Source organism: Mucor velutinosus, assembly GCF_035048745.1.
Source record: "Mucor velutinosus strain NIH1002 chromosome Unknown tig00000041, whole genome shotgun sequence".
Classification (NCBI taxonomy): domain Eukaryota; kingdom Fungi; phylum Mucoromycota; class Mucoromycetes; order Mucorales; family Mucoraceae; genus Mucor; species Mucor velutinosus.
The window spans coordinates 1,333,460-1,348,547 of NW_027041905.1; the positions used below are offsets into that span (position 1 = coordinate 1,333,460).

A 15,088-nucleotide genomic window follows, 5' to 3' on the forward strand; every position below is an offset into this window, starting at 1 on the left:
CTTAATAGCTTCTGTTTCTTTTTCAATTCTCTATACGATGGTGTGGTTATTATAGATAAATAAATAAAAAGTTGAATATCCCCTGCTTGTAGCTCATAAAATATATGATTTTGAGCAAATTTATGAAGGGAACGTACACCTGGTACTTAAAGCTCTCATATCATAATGGATATAACATAGAGCTATCGAATGGTCTTTGTTTTGTGCGAATCCAGTGAATATTTGTCGAGATATGGTCAAAAAAGAGTATCATGCAAAATCATCGATTTTTCTTCAAAATCTGCCTGTGATAGCAAACGGAAAATTTGGGGACAATTTTTTGGTCAGGACAATATTGTCAACATTTCATGATAGAGTTATGCCAGAGTTTCAAGCAATAGCTCATTCGATAGGAAATTTTTTGATCTACAATGCTTAGTAATGATTAACAAAATGTTTTGATGACAGATACTGATTAATCGTTAGAGAACAATGAAAAAATCGCGAAAACAATCATACCAACTATCAGTTTAAAATGCTTGGATGAATGCCCTAGAGACTAGTATGATTAGATTCGCCTTTAAACTCTATCCTGAGAAAAATTGCCTGATTTCGAGGTTAAACGATCTCAGAAATTCATGGACCCTCATTTTCTGGCAGTATAAAGGCTGAGCTATTTATTTTCTGAAATACCGGCGGTGAAATCAGGTTTAATGGATTTCATAGTAGAGTAATAATAAAATACAATAGATATTAACTGTATTATATTTTTGTGTAAAATGAACTGAAGACCCTGTAATTGAGTAAAAAAAAAAAAGAATATTTATGCATTTGCAACTAGCTTGTATGGTTAGTGATGATAGAGAGCAATAGGTGCTGCTATTGCGATATCTGGCAAATGCTGTTGATGTTTGATTCAAACTGGTAATCGATGCAAGAGCACTCGTCAAAGGGCCGATTTGAAAATCTTGGTGGGCTTGGATGAGCTATCGGCATAGTATGCTTTAATGTAGCCTTGACAGTTTAAGGCGTGATGTTTGTTATTGAAACGTGAATACCTTTATCTGGAGTACGGTGCAACTATGGCATCAGAGCATAGTTGTCATATTTGAGTATGTTTGTAACTGATTTGATGTTGCCTGTATAAAATAGCGTCACTTTTTATAACCATCACGAGTGTGATTAAATACACTTTGATCAAAGGTGGCTCATTCACACGATGTTCGAGATAAAGGGTGCATCTCTACTTTAGCATGTTTACATGGTTGTTTAATGCACATTTGTGCGCTTTTATAATAGATTCAAATAGCATGAATTTGAATAAGTGATACTTGATGAGTTCCGGTTTTCAATGAGGTTGGTTTTAGGTGGTTATTTCCTTACAGTTACTACCCTAAATTAAACGTCAACAGCATTTCCATATGCAAACAAACAATGTAAATCAATGAAAAGTTAGGCTTCAAGCCTGTGCAATGAAATAGAAAGAGACAAGCGTAAACGTATAATACTCTGTCTTCTACAAATTCATATACATAATGCCACGCTCAAGTGCCATAAGTGCGGAGTCAATAGGTGGTCCATGAAAATTCTTTAGAGTGGTCCGTATCAGACGTGTTCAAAGATATACAAAGCAATTAATGCCTAATTTCAGGTTTAAATTATGATTAGGCGAAAAGGGCTCAAATTTCGAAATTAACGCTAATCACACAGCCATTGACTCTATGTTGTATGCTTTCGTCCGCATGTTTCAATAACCTACGCAAGCTGAAGGAAGTAACGCTTCACATACACCGGGTTCTAGAAAGATGTGTACGATATAGCCCTACTTGTTCAGTCCTTGAATAAAGTAACATTTACATTTATAGCTGTACCATCTTGGAATAACAGACACATATACTGATTTAAAAGATATAATGACATGTAAACGTTGAGAACCATTTTCCTAGCATTTTTGCTCCTCATTTTACAAATAACATAATGGATGTACACAAAAAATCTGTCAATCCAATCTTGCATTAAACAACAAGCCAACAATACACGTAATAGTATCATCGATAGATCCTAATTATTACAAGGTAAAGAAGATTACATATCAAGTTTGAAGATAGCTGGACATTCTATTAAAACAAAATCTAGCCAGCAGCGTCATGTCTGCATGCTACCAGGTTCATTCTACCACTAGATCATAAAACCAGACAAAGCCTCCAGTTGATTTTGGCAGCCGCTTCCACAATAGCGGTAAATTGGCATGCAATTGCCAAGCTCTGTACCCTGAGCAAACTAGTACGGCTCGGATTGTCCCAAGTGAGCATCTAGCTTATGAAAGGCTACTATGGACAAGGAATTAACCAGACACAATGAATAAAATTGCAAATCCAACAGGTTGAAAACAGCCATATTTAGTCAATCCAAAATACCAACTTGCAGTTACTAGGCATGGCAAACAATCAGGTAGAAACGATCACGATTCACGTAGCATATGCTCTTATTCTAATGAGATCTCAATAAAGCGTTCAACAGATACAGTAGGAAGCCTTCAGTGGCAATGACAGAGAAGAGCTATCTGACACCAGAGATCTCTCAATTGAATGCATGAGGAATAGTTGTACCAAATGTATTAGGCAAGCTCAAGGTACATGTATGAAAGATAGCCCAAACTCGCAGCAACACACTTAGTCTGCATTTTGTCGATGGAGCAAACTTACAAACTATTCAGTCTGGGTCATCGTCTGATTACTACAGCACCTATTGACATGTAGATTACCTTTGAAAGGTTGCTCAACTGGCCATTCATCAAAAAAAAAAAAAAAAAAAAAAAAAAAAAAAAAAAAGATAAAGGTCATTAAATGGAAGATCAACCTATATTGAAATGAGACGAAACTGAACAACTACATGACTCCAAATCACACAGCAAAGATAAAGATGCCACATCCACATGTAGTCAATGGCTGTTTCCTCTAATATTCCAGAGCAACATAAGCAGTCAAAGTCTAAATTGTTGCAAATTTCGGATCAAAGATGGGCATAGTAATTTGTAAGAGATGCTCTGCAATTTGTCATGTCATCTGATGCGCTACCTATTGATGACACATTTGCACCAAAATAACAAGCATTATCTGCTGCAAACTGAGAGAAGAAACTCTCCTTCCGCCACTTCCATCAACAAATTATTCAAGCTCGCAATACTACTTTTACATCAACAATCTACCAATTGCAAATACAAATCAAAGATACACCATTGAGAATGGGCATACTGTAGTATGAAAAGAAATAGAAATTCGGAAAGGATGAGTTGATTTATCATTAGCATCACAGCAGCTGGTGTAACAACTACGAGGGCTTAATTAGCATCCTTACGCCCGATAAACATAATTTACTTTTGTTTCGCTTTCTTCCCTGTTTTCGAACAAAGTACCCAGCAAAGGAAAATGTCCACACAAAGTGGGTATAGCTCTATACCGGCAATCGATCCAGACGACGCTCAACAAACACAGCAAGGAGAGCAACGGCCATCAACACTGATCAATCGCATCAAACAATTCAATTATAAAGCTTATGCAAGAAAGCATCATTTGCCTGTCGTTGTACTCTCAGCCATTCTCTTTTTCATCCTGTTACTCGTTGGACTAGCTACATGGCTACCCGATAGCAAGCACAAAAGGACCACGTACCCAATTGAAGCACCCATTACACCTGGTATCTCCTCGTCTGCCTTCCAGCAAGGGTTGGCAAAATGCCAGCTGATTCGCCTTGGCAACAGAGTGCCTAGTGTCAACCCAGAAAAGCGAACATCCAACCCGCGTGCACCTCAGAATGGCCAGCCTATTGTTCTTCGAAATGCCGTTGTTTGGGATGGACAGGGCGAGATTTTGGATCATGTCGATATTTTATTGAGCAATGGTGTGATATCTCAGGTGAAACAGAATATCCAGGCACCCGTCTCCGCAAAAATTATCGACGTTGGAGGACACATTGTATCTCCTGGTATCGTTGATATGCACACGTATGTTGAAATCTAAAGGATCGCATAATAGTACCTTGTTGACTAACATTGTGCATAGCCATATAGGTGTTATGTCATGGCCAGATTTGTCGGGTACATTAGACACGAACGAAAAGACAGACCCCATTACACCTTTTGTGAGGACATTGGATGCATTCAATCCGTCTGACAGGGCGATTCGGATTGTTGCATCAGGCGGTATCACTACAGCGCTTGTTCTACCTGGCTCTGGAAATATCATTGGCGGTGAAGCATTTGCATTCAAATTGAGGCCAATGGACACCCTGAGCAATCAAGACATGTTGGTACAGAATGGCATTGATGAGGAAACGGAGCAGAAGTGGCGCTACATGAAGATGGCTTGTGGTGAAAACCCCAAGGTACGTCATTAATGGCAGCATATGCAGTTTTATCTTAAACCTCATGCTGCTTAAACAGAGCTATGGCAGAGCTGGTCGAATGCCTTCTACAAGTAACTATCGTCAACACACACACACACACACACACACACACACACACACACACACAAGCCTCATTACTGACCTACGATTGAATAGGACTAGGAGAGGCATATTTGCTTCGTCAAGCATTGGCCAATGCAAAGAAACTCGTTGAAGCGCAGGAAGACTGGTGTTCTGCAGCAGAAAGCTTGTCGTCTGCAGAAAACGATATCCACCTTGATAGCCATTTCCCTGAAGACATCAAATTGGAATCACTGACAGCATTACTGCGAGGTCAGGTCAAACTCAACATCCACTGCTATGAAACCCACGATATCGAGGCCATGTTGCGACATGCAGAGGAATTCAATTTCAACATCAGTGCCTTTCACCACGCTTTGGAGGCCTACAAGATACCCGAGATTCTGAAACGTGCACACAACAACATTACTATTGCCACCTTTGCGGACCACTGGGGTTACAAGAAAGAAGCCTATGGTGCATCACCCAGAGCACCCAAGTATCTGTATGAAGCTGGCATTCCTGTCGCATTGAAAAGCGATCATCCTGTTCTCAATTCTCAGCACATGGCATTTGAAGCAGCCAAAGCGACACACTATGGACTACCGCCTCAAGAAGCATTCAAATCCATCACATCTGTTCCTGCAAATGCGCTTGGTTTAGGTCATCGCGTGGGCTCATTGCGAGTAGGGTATGATGCTGATGTTGTTATTTGGGACAAAAGTCCTTTGGCTCTTGGAGCAGCACCACTTCAAGTATTTGTGGATGGCGTGCCTCTGTTTGATGAAAACCCAATTACGCCAGTCAAAAAAGACACTCATCAGAGTGCATTCGTGCAACAAAAAGTATCACAGCTTCCAAGAGAAGGCCTCAAGGACTTTGTTCTGACCAATGTGGGATCCAATTTTGTGAGTCAATCCAAGACAGTGCTTGTGCAAGATGGAAAGATTGTTTGCTCGACAAAAGAGGAGGGTTTTCAATCAATATGGATGCGAGATGACCTAGAGACAATCGACGTGCAAGGTGGTTATGTGCTGCCTGTAAGTTGTATGTATTTGCTGAAATAATGGATACTAATCAGAATGCAGGGCTTGATTGCTGTGGGATCAAAATTAGGCATGGTCGAGATCCCCACAGAAGGCTCAACCGGCGATGGTGTTGTTCCATCCTCATTCACGCAAAACCCAAAGTCATCTGTTGAGGCAGTAGATGGGCTCAAGCTGGGAACAAGAAAACTAGAAGAAGCTTACAAAGGAGGCGTTTTGACGACCATCAGCTTTCCCATTTCGAGAAACATTGTTGTTGGTGTAAGCACTGCTTTCAGAACCAATGCTGACTCAAGTAGGTACCATGCCATATAGCATGATTATACTCGATACTCATGCGATATGTTTTTCAGTTCTTTCCAATGGAGCCATCATGTCATCTGCAGCTGCTCTTCATTTTCAAATTGGACACTCTGCTAAATCAGACAGCTTTCCCACTGTATCGTCCCAGATTGCATTCTTGCGTCAGATATTCACAGACAACATCCATGCCAACAATCGCTATGGTGAAGCTGCTCGTGGTGAACTCCCTTTGATCATCATGGTAAACAACAAGGACGAAATAGCATCGATTATTCAGTTAAAGGAGAAGGTGATTCCCAAGGCACGTCTGGCTATCATGGGAGGTGCAGAGGCTCACTTACTTGCTCCACATCTTGCAGCGGCTAATATAGCTGTCATTTTAAGACCGTATTTGTGTACGCCTGAAAACTTTGACTCGAGCCATTGCTTGACGGGTGCGCCACTGACGAATGGAACAGCTGCACACATTTTACATTATCATGGAGTCAAAATTGGCCTGGGTGTGTCGTATGATGGCTGGGCTCGCAACTTGGCATGGGATGCTGGTTGGTTAGCTGCCACATCCCCATCAGAGGAACTGAAAATCACAGAGATCGACGCCATCAAGTTTGTTACAACCAATCTCCAAGAGATCTTTGGACTCAAGGAACAAGAAGGAAATGAAGAAGAGCAGCTATTAAGCAGTGATTTTGTATTGTGGTCTGGCAGTCCAATGGACATGCAAAGCCGACCACTGTTTGTTCATACACAAGAGAATGGCATTCAGTATGTCTAATTTGTTGTTGAAATACCATAGGTTGTTTCTCATGTTATACAGCAATCTGTTAATTAAAAACCCGCATTGTACTATACTGTATATATAAGCTTCAATGTTTATTACTTTTGTGATCTTTCTCACTGACCAATTTACCTTGTGCAAACCAAAATGACTCGTTCATTGAAATTATGGATCAGTGTATTATTGATTCTCTCCATTCAGCTGTTGGTGGAGGCGGGCAAAGATTATTACAAAGTCCTGGATGTGCCGAAAAATGCCCCCCTGAGTCAGATTAAGAAACACTTTAAAAAGCTGTCGAGGGTCTATCATCCAGACAAAAATCCCAACGATGCAACTGCCTCTGAAAAGTTTATGGAAATAGCAGAAGGTAGTGTTTGATACATATGGATAGACAAAGGCTACGGTATTGACAATCATCAGCATACGAGGTGCTCAGCAATGAGGAAAAGAGAAACACATACGATCGCTTTGGAGAGGAGGGATTAAAGCAGCAGCAGCAACAACAGCAGAATGCAGGCAGCAACCCATTTGGCAACATATTTTCTCAGTTCTTTGGAGGTAATTGAGGATCCAGGACCAATCCATCATGACGACAATAACTCAATCATGTGTAGGTCAACCACAAGGAAAACCAAAGACAGCCAACATTGAGATTCCATTACAGGTTACATTAGAAGACATCTACAATGGAGCAAATATAGAGATCGACATTTCAAAGCAAGTGATCTGCAGTCATTGCTTTGGAAGTGGTGCCCACAGCTCTGACTCGATTCACACATGTGGCACTTGCCAAGGTCAAGGCAATGTGTTGAAGCAAGTTCAAATTGCACCAGGCTTTGTTCAACAATTCCAGCAGCAATGCGACAAGTGCCAGGGCAAAGGAAAGATCATTACAAAGTACTGCAAAGCATGCGATGGACACAAGGTTAAGAGAGGAAATGAGCAATACACTGTCACTGTAGAAAGAGGCATGTCAAGTGGTCAAAAAATTGTAAGTGTCGTTGGCAACCATTTGAGTATGGCTTTAGCTAAATGAGTGTGTAATAAGGTATTTGAAGAGGAATCAAATGAATCGCCTGATTTCGACACTGGCGATGTCGTATTTACTGTCAACACAGCGGCCCATCCAACAGTTGAAAGACGTGGAAATGATTTGTATACTCAAATCAAACTGTCATTGATTGAAGCATTGACTGGATTTAGTAAGTCGATCAAGCATCTAGACCAAACACTGGTAAAGGTGTCACGCAGTGGGGTGACTCAATATGGCTTTGTGGAAAAGATCGATGGCGCTGGTATGCCATTGATTGATAATCACGATCAATTTGGAGATATGTTTGTAGAGTATCTCGTCGAGTTTCCAGAGACAGTAGATCAACAATTTATGAAAGGTAATAGTACAGAACAGATATGCCAAAGATGTAGCCATACTAACGCAATGTAATAGACTTGCGAGAGCACATTGAGGCTGATTCATTTTCACCTGATGCTTCATCAGAAAGTAAAACTTTGCATGATGAATTTTAATGCATTTTGTATACCATTCTCTCGGTCAGTGCCTATAAAGTAGCAAGAGACAAATAAAATTTATAAAATCTTTTGGCATCTGTTGCTTTGTGCCATTCGTGCTGTAGCTTTTTCCATTCAAACATTGGTTTTACACCCTAACATGTGTGCTTGTAGTTGTGTTACAACAGCTATCAATGCCCATTTGGCTGGCTAGATTGAATAGCAGAGATCATGAAAGCTTTTCAAATGCATGGTCAGATTGTAGCCATCGTCTGGTAGCCATTTTTCCAGCAAAGCATAGTCTGTTATCATTAAGATCAAGCTTTTTTTTTTACGAGGGATGCTACTATAAATTTCTCTTGGGCTAAAACGCCTACTAAATCATTTCTACATGTGGTAAAACGTCATTCTTCTTCCAGAATGCTATGTTGAGTTTTTTGAAAAGAGGACTAGCAATGCATTGATTTCTGTCAAATTGGTAGTTTTAGCGTATAGCTTGGACTAGCCGATCAATCTCGCTGCACTCGATGACAGCGTCGCCCTGCGGGCTCTCGCTGAAGACATTCCAAATCAGAGATAATAAAAATCTGGCATAAAAGTAGATTTTAAACAATCAATTAGTAGTAAAAAAAGGGGGTTATATCAGAGTCAAGAGGGGGGAGGTATTCTTTCGCTGATGTTGCTCTTGAGGTGGCGACGTAAAGCTGGCCATGCGTAAATGCAGGACTTGTGTAAGATCTGCAGCGACTTTTTTGAGATATTGTCATTGCAAAAGACACTTTAAAAAGGAAAAACTCTAGAAAAAAGCATTCCGGCAAAGCAATTGTCCTTTAAACTCCATGATCCCCATTTGATCAGTATCACAATCATCATTGTTATCATCATTGTTATTATCCGAAAGGCATTTGGGCCAGCCAGCAGCAGCGCCGCGCGCTAAAATCGATTGAAACTCAGTTTGGCCTTTCTGTTCAAGATTGGCCAAATTTTGTCTTTTGTCGACTTTTTTAATCTAATTTGCTAGATCCGACTACAAAACAATGATGATCATACAATGCTTTCTAATACATCTTAAGAGTACTTTTCAAGGCGCTTCCAATGATGTCAAGTATAATAGATGTTTTGACTGATCTTATTGAGCAATTTCAGAAAATATGAGATAAGGTTTTTAGCGAAAATGTCAAAATTTTGTATACGAAGACCTCATAACAGTGGTCTCAGAGGCTGCTTTGGATCGAGAGAAACATTTTGATTCAATACATACCATAGCAAAAGTCTTCATTTTCAAGGTGAAAAACGCGATCGTTTGATTTTCGTAAAAAATCATGAGGTACCCCTCATGCTTTCTGGTCGGTTTTTGACCATGTTTTTTTTGGCCCAAAAAAGTTGAGCAAAGATGTCAGGAAGTTACTACTATTCAAGCACAATTGTTTGGCGTCATTCCGGTGGCTCAGAAAGATCTGCGTGTCAAGATATGAAGGCTTGAAAACTGTCAAATTTGACTGTATTTTTGCTTTATGGCTTTTATTTACACGGCATGATGAATCACACCTTTGGTAGCTGAAATCTTCTGAAGGGCAATTCTGCAGCCTGTGCAACTTCTATTTTGAGCAGGTGTCATATTGATTTTGGTAAGACTAATTCATGCAAATTTTGATGCATCGTTATGTTGTTGTTAAGCTTGATAATAATAATGGAAATAAGAAACCGACTTTGCTGCACGTTGTTAAATACCATGGTTTTGCACCACCTTCGCTTTGCTAAGGTAGAAAGCTCATCAAGATTAATATTACCAAATGTTGGGTTAGATGCTTAGCTGCCATGGTTTTTCACCTTCACTGCATTACGGTAAAACCGCCTCATAGGTCAATATTACCAAATGTTGAATTAGATGTGTTATGTTTTTGGCGGATGGGCTTGGCACCTCCTCCTCCAAGCCTCTTCTCCAATGCCGACTTTGCCGGTGGTTTATCCACCTTCTTGTACGGTACTCAATTCTTTAAATTTATGAAAGGATATATGATTTGTTTGTCCACTTTTTTTGGATGTTTTACAATATATTATATGACTAGCCGATCTATCTCGCTACGCTCGATGACGGCGTCGCCCTGCGGGCTCTGGCCGAAGACATTTCAAATCAGAGATAATAAAAATTTGGTATATCAAGTAGGTTTTAAACAATGATTATATTCGATTCGAAGATTTTAAAACAAAAAATAGACTTGAAACTTGATTGAGACGACAGGAGTTGGGAGTTACAGACCAACTTTTTTTATACAGCATTTATATTATATAATACTTCTGGGTAGACAACATTCTCTGTCCGAGTCGCATTTTCTGGCAGTAGAATTGTCATACCATTTGCAGATGTTGCTCTCGAGATGGCAACATAGAGTTGGCCATGTGTGAAAACAGGACTCCTGAGGTCTACAGCGACTTTTCTAAGGGATTGCCCCTGAGACTTGTTGATTGTCATCGCAAAAGACACTTTTACAGGGAACTGTTTCCTAGTCAAAATAAATGGTAATGTACCAGGCAATGTTGATAATGTAAAGCGAGGAATCAACTCTACTGCACCTGACCCTCCGAGGATTTTCACCTTGAGGACATACTGTCCAATTTGCTGAATGATCAGCCTTGTACCATTGCACAAACCTCTTTCAGGGTTGAGGTTTCTCAAGAGCATTACAGGAAGACCTACTTTCAACTCCAAAACTGCTGGCGGCAGCCCTGAAGGCGAAAGGGTTTGCAAATACTCTGAGGGATAGGCTTGGGTCTCCGTGTTGGTCAGATCAGACTGAGCTGTGTCAGCAGAGTACAGAGTGACCTTTTCCCCAATCACGTTCTCCATCACCTTGCTGTTAATAGCATCAACGTTGACGTTCTTTGAACAGAGAATAGCTCTTTCCTTGAAGAAATCACTATTTTGCAGAGGACACTGCAGAACATGCTGAGGATAGATATCTTCAATGAACTGATCAAGATCAGTCATCTGCCTCAAAAAAGAGGGCAAAGCAATGCTGCCAATCATGGATGGTTCATACGACATTTTTCCTATCCAATCTGCAAATTGCCTATCTGTGTCATTGGAGTTGGCAAGTCTCATATTCTCAGTCAGGCTCAGCTTTTGTAATTTGGGCCATAATCTTGACGATTTCAGTGAGGCATTGACGATTTCAGGACGGCCACCTTGCCTAACAACAGGTGGAATTTGAGCAAAATCACCGCCAAGAACAACAGGAATACCACCAAAGGTAACTTCATCACCACGACTACAAATATCACGAAGTGTTCGATCAAAAGCTTCAAAGCAATATCGATGCTGCATTGGCACTTCATCCCAAATTATCAATGATGTCTCTCGAATGAGATCAGCAAGATCATCGTTTTTCTTGATTGCACACACAGACTGCTCGTGGATGTTGAGTGGAATGGCAAAGCGAGAGTGCGACGTACGCCCACCAGGAAGTAGCAAAGCAGCAATGCCAGAGGAGGCAACACAGAGAACAATTTTTCCTTGGCTTCTATAAAAGTGACAAAGAGTATTGTAAATGAAGGTTTTGCCAGTGCCAGCTGGACCTTGCAAAAAGAAATGTGAGCTATTGGTGTTGCTGTTGATGGAGGAGGTGATGGTATCAAATACGTGCTTCTGGGTAGCGTTCATTTGAGCGTACTTTTGCTGGTACGAAAAGGCTTCTTGATCTTGGAGATATGACATTTCATTGAGTATCAATGAATTGCGCTGTATGCCAGTCATTCTGCTTATCAAGCCATTCCAGTTGAAGAGAGGCAAAGGCAAATTGAACTGACCTAGAGATCTGTCTTGTGCACCAAGAGATGTTTGCAACAGATATAAGCCGTAATCAAGACTTCGCGTTCCATGGTAAAATTCAGCGTCAGGTTGCACGCTGAGCAGCAGCGAATACCCTTTTTGCACGATTGCATGCTCAAGATCATCACAGAAACTTTCACAGAATTGATCCCAAATCTGAACAGGCGATACCAATGAGTTGAACATGAGCGCAGAGACAAACATTGAACGCATTGCGTAGCCAGAGGCAAAGGTAGCAGCTTCTTCAAAGGCTCTGGTCCATTCTCCATCATCTTCGATCAAATGCAGCATCATACAGGCCTCGCGAAAGGTGGCGTACTCGTGATTATTGACAGTTCTCAGATGAGAAAACGACATGGCTCCTCTGACAACTGTGAGCAGCAGACGCAGATAATACCTCTCGCCGGCAGCAGGATTGCAGTAATACATGCGCCCAATTGACATTCTACTCGAAGACCTAGGCTTCCACTTTTTTGCATTCTGCTGCCAAGTCATATGTTCAGGGAACTCTTGATAAAGCAACGGTCGAAAACCGGGTTTGCCGTGATTTGCATGGTTGTAATGAAAGTAAGCCATCAAAGTAGAGCGACTCTCTCTCAATACTTTGTCAATTTTCTCCTGTGGCCATTGGGGATCAAAATAAACAGGTTGCTCGTTTTCAAGATGCACAGCAAGTGGAGTAACAGATGGGCTTTCCTCATGCATTGGGAATTCAAACAACCTCCATGCAGCTTCAACAGGACTAATATAACGGCCATTTAGATACTTGGCTACTTCGTTATTCTGAGTTGTTGCTGTGGTAGTGGCATTTGCTGTTTCAGTGGCTGTGGTGGTGGCTGTAGTTTTGAGCGTTGTCTGATCAGAGCCTTTGTAAATATACTTGTTGATGTACTTGATTGCCTGGACGCTACCACATACTTCGACATTTACATGGGCATTGTATTTTTTTGACAAATAAGGGTTGTATGGCACCACCCACTCATTCGTCATGTGGAAATCGCGGTAGACACCCAACTTGTCCTTGACGCGCACCTGATGAGAACGACCATCTCTTCTTCTTCTATAAGTAGGATAACCATCAGCACTGGTCACCGTTACTGGCTGGTAGTTTTTGGGAAATTTCTTTGAGCATACATCATTGCCAAAAGCATCTTGTACCATACACGGAGACTTTGAGTTTAGCTCGCCACATGGGCCATGCATCATATTGCGAGTGATGATTGCATGCAATTCAGGTTCTTCTTCAACATTTGGGATCTCAGCGCAAATGATCTGATCAATCCTCTCTGGCGTATCAAATCTATCTGTTTCTGCATCCAAAAACAATAGCATATGACCGTGAGGGAGACCACGCTTTTGATACTCAATAGTCCTTACAATGCCTTTATAACAGCCAAAGACCTTTCTGTCTTTCAAGTCTTTAAGCAGCTCTCGGTGCTTAAGGTTGAATACTCGAGCAACCAAGTCGGGGCGATCAGCGGCTGTTTGGCCTGGCAACAATTCATCTTGGATCTCCCTCCAGTTTGGGTTGGCAGTAAATGTGATGAATAACGTTGGCTTACCAAAGAATCTAGAGATAGCCATTGCATTTTGATATAGCTGCATCATGAATCGCGGTCCACCAGTGAAGCTACTGGGCAAGATGAACGTCTTTCCCACCTGTTCGAGGTCTGAGTCAGCAGCAGAGGTAGCATCAGCAAGTCCTTTATACACATCAGCGCGAAGATTCGTCTGATTGACTTTGATCCAGTTCAGTTTTGTTTGCTCACAGATTGCCCAGGCATCAATCACATATTGTTGAAATAGACGTCTTGACAAAAAAATGATCTTTGACTCGTTGTTTCTAACATGCAATCGAAATCTGTAGAACACGCCCTGGGTAAGTCGGCTATCTGACACTTGTTGTTGTTGTTGTTGCTCTGCTGGTGTCTCATCTTCTTCGCTCTCAATAATCATGGCATCAGCAGTTTGCGCTGACGATTGCAGTCTTTGGCCCCAATTCCACCCATATTCACCTCTAGGAAAAAGCAAAGCATAATGAAGAGGCATATATGCAGCATGCGTCTCATTGATACGCTTAAACTGGCCTTGAGCCCTGGCCGAGGAATTGCTACGATATGTGATCAAAATATCTCTGAAACTCCTGTCAGAACACTCGTTTGGAATGATGGCAGCAATCTCGTTGACAGTTGGCAGATTTTGAGTGCGTCTGTCCTGGCCAACAACCAATTCCATTTGCATCTGAGGACTGAGCCTGATGTGAGCATTCTCGCTAACACCATCTTGAGCTTGCCTCTCCTCTTCTTCTTTCAGGATTTCGTGAGCATGTTTGTAGATGCTTACAAATGGATTGCCACAAACTACAGGATCAGCAATCATTTCACTCAGTTGCTCAATGATCGTGTCGTCCAATCCTTGATTTCTGGGGTCTGCACAGCGAATCGCAGCGGCATACTCTGGGTCGTAAACGTACAGCTGGCTATACTTTGGCACATTGCTCAAATTTAGTGGTGCTTGCAAGTGATAGAGTTCCCCATGAACACGAACCGGCGTGATGCCGCCTCTCATCTCATTCTCTCTATCCCTTTGGAGCTGCTCAGGCGTAGCATCGGTGCCAAATGATGTAAATGCGAACAAAGTGTTGTATTGTCGCATGTGCTGCAAAAAATGAGAGGATCGAGGATGGCTTCCGTTGATCAAGCTATTTAAAGGCTCGGGAGGCTCTTGCAAAAGGGGCAAGACAGCTCTACCTTTTTTGCAGCAAGCATGAAAGCAGTTGTCGTTTACTCGCTGTTGAACAGCCCTCTCTGCGGCCCAATGCAAAGCTCCACATCCATCACATTGGTTGTCCATTCTGCCCAAATCTGAACGTTGTACTCTTCCAAGTTCTGATACAAACGCTGCAGGTGCTCTTGGTGTTCTTCGATTCGCCAATCTTCTTTGCCTGGCGTAATTTCGCGCTCGTTCCTGAATTTGAGTACAAACAAAATAAACCATTGCGTCTCAGGGTTTTATTAGGCGTTAAAAGCCATTTTACTTACTCGACATGAATCACATTTCCGATAAGCATAGTCTACTGGAAGAGCAGCTCTACAGGTCGTGCAGTGTCTTGTTTGAATAGTAGGAGGCATATTATTACGTACGTATAATAACAAAAAGCAATGTATCAAATTTTTTTTT

At 41.4% G+C, this 15,088-nt stretch overlaps 3 protein-coding genes across 3 annotated transcripts; 2 read left to right on the plus strand and 1 right to left on the minus strand.

The window, feature by feature from the left end:
• Positions 1-3,407: 3,407 nt before the first annotated feature.
• On the plus strand, positions 3,408-6,567 carry ATC70_000604 (uncharacterized protein; the record flags this gene model as incomplete). Its single annotated transcript, XM_064820018.1, has 6 exons — positions 3,408-3,982; positions 4,041-4,362; positions 4,421-4,454; positions 4,540-5,483; positions 5,532-5,784; positions 5,843-6,567. The coding sequence occupies 6 exons, from the start codon at positions 3,408-3,410 to the stop codon at positions 6,565-6,567; spliced, it is 2,853 nt and encodes a 950-aa protein (XP_064683938.1).
• A 150-nt stretch (positions 6,568-6,717) lies between these two features.
• Positions 6,718-8,097, plus strand: ATC70_000605 (uncharacterized protein; the record flags this gene model as incomplete). Its single annotated transcript, XM_064820019.1, has 5 exons — positions 6,718-6,937; positions 6,991-7,128; positions 7,185-7,561; positions 7,619-7,961; positions 8,018-8,097. The coding sequence occupies 5 exons, from the start codon at positions 6,718-6,720 to the stop codon at positions 8,095-8,097; spliced, it is 1,158 nt and encodes a 385-aa protein (XP_064683939.1).
• Positions 8,098-10,348: 2,251 nt separating this feature from the next.
• ATC70_000606 (uncharacterized protein) lies at positions 10,349-14,905 on the minus strand (the record flags this gene model as incomplete). The annotated part of the gene is made up of 1 exon (XM_064820020.1): positions 10,349-14,905. The coding sequence occupies one exon, from the start codon at positions 14,903-14,905 to the stop codon at positions 10,349-10,351; it is 4,557 nt and encodes a 1,518-aa protein (XP_064683940.1).
• Between the last annotated feature and the right edge of the window lie 183 nt (positions 14,906-15,088).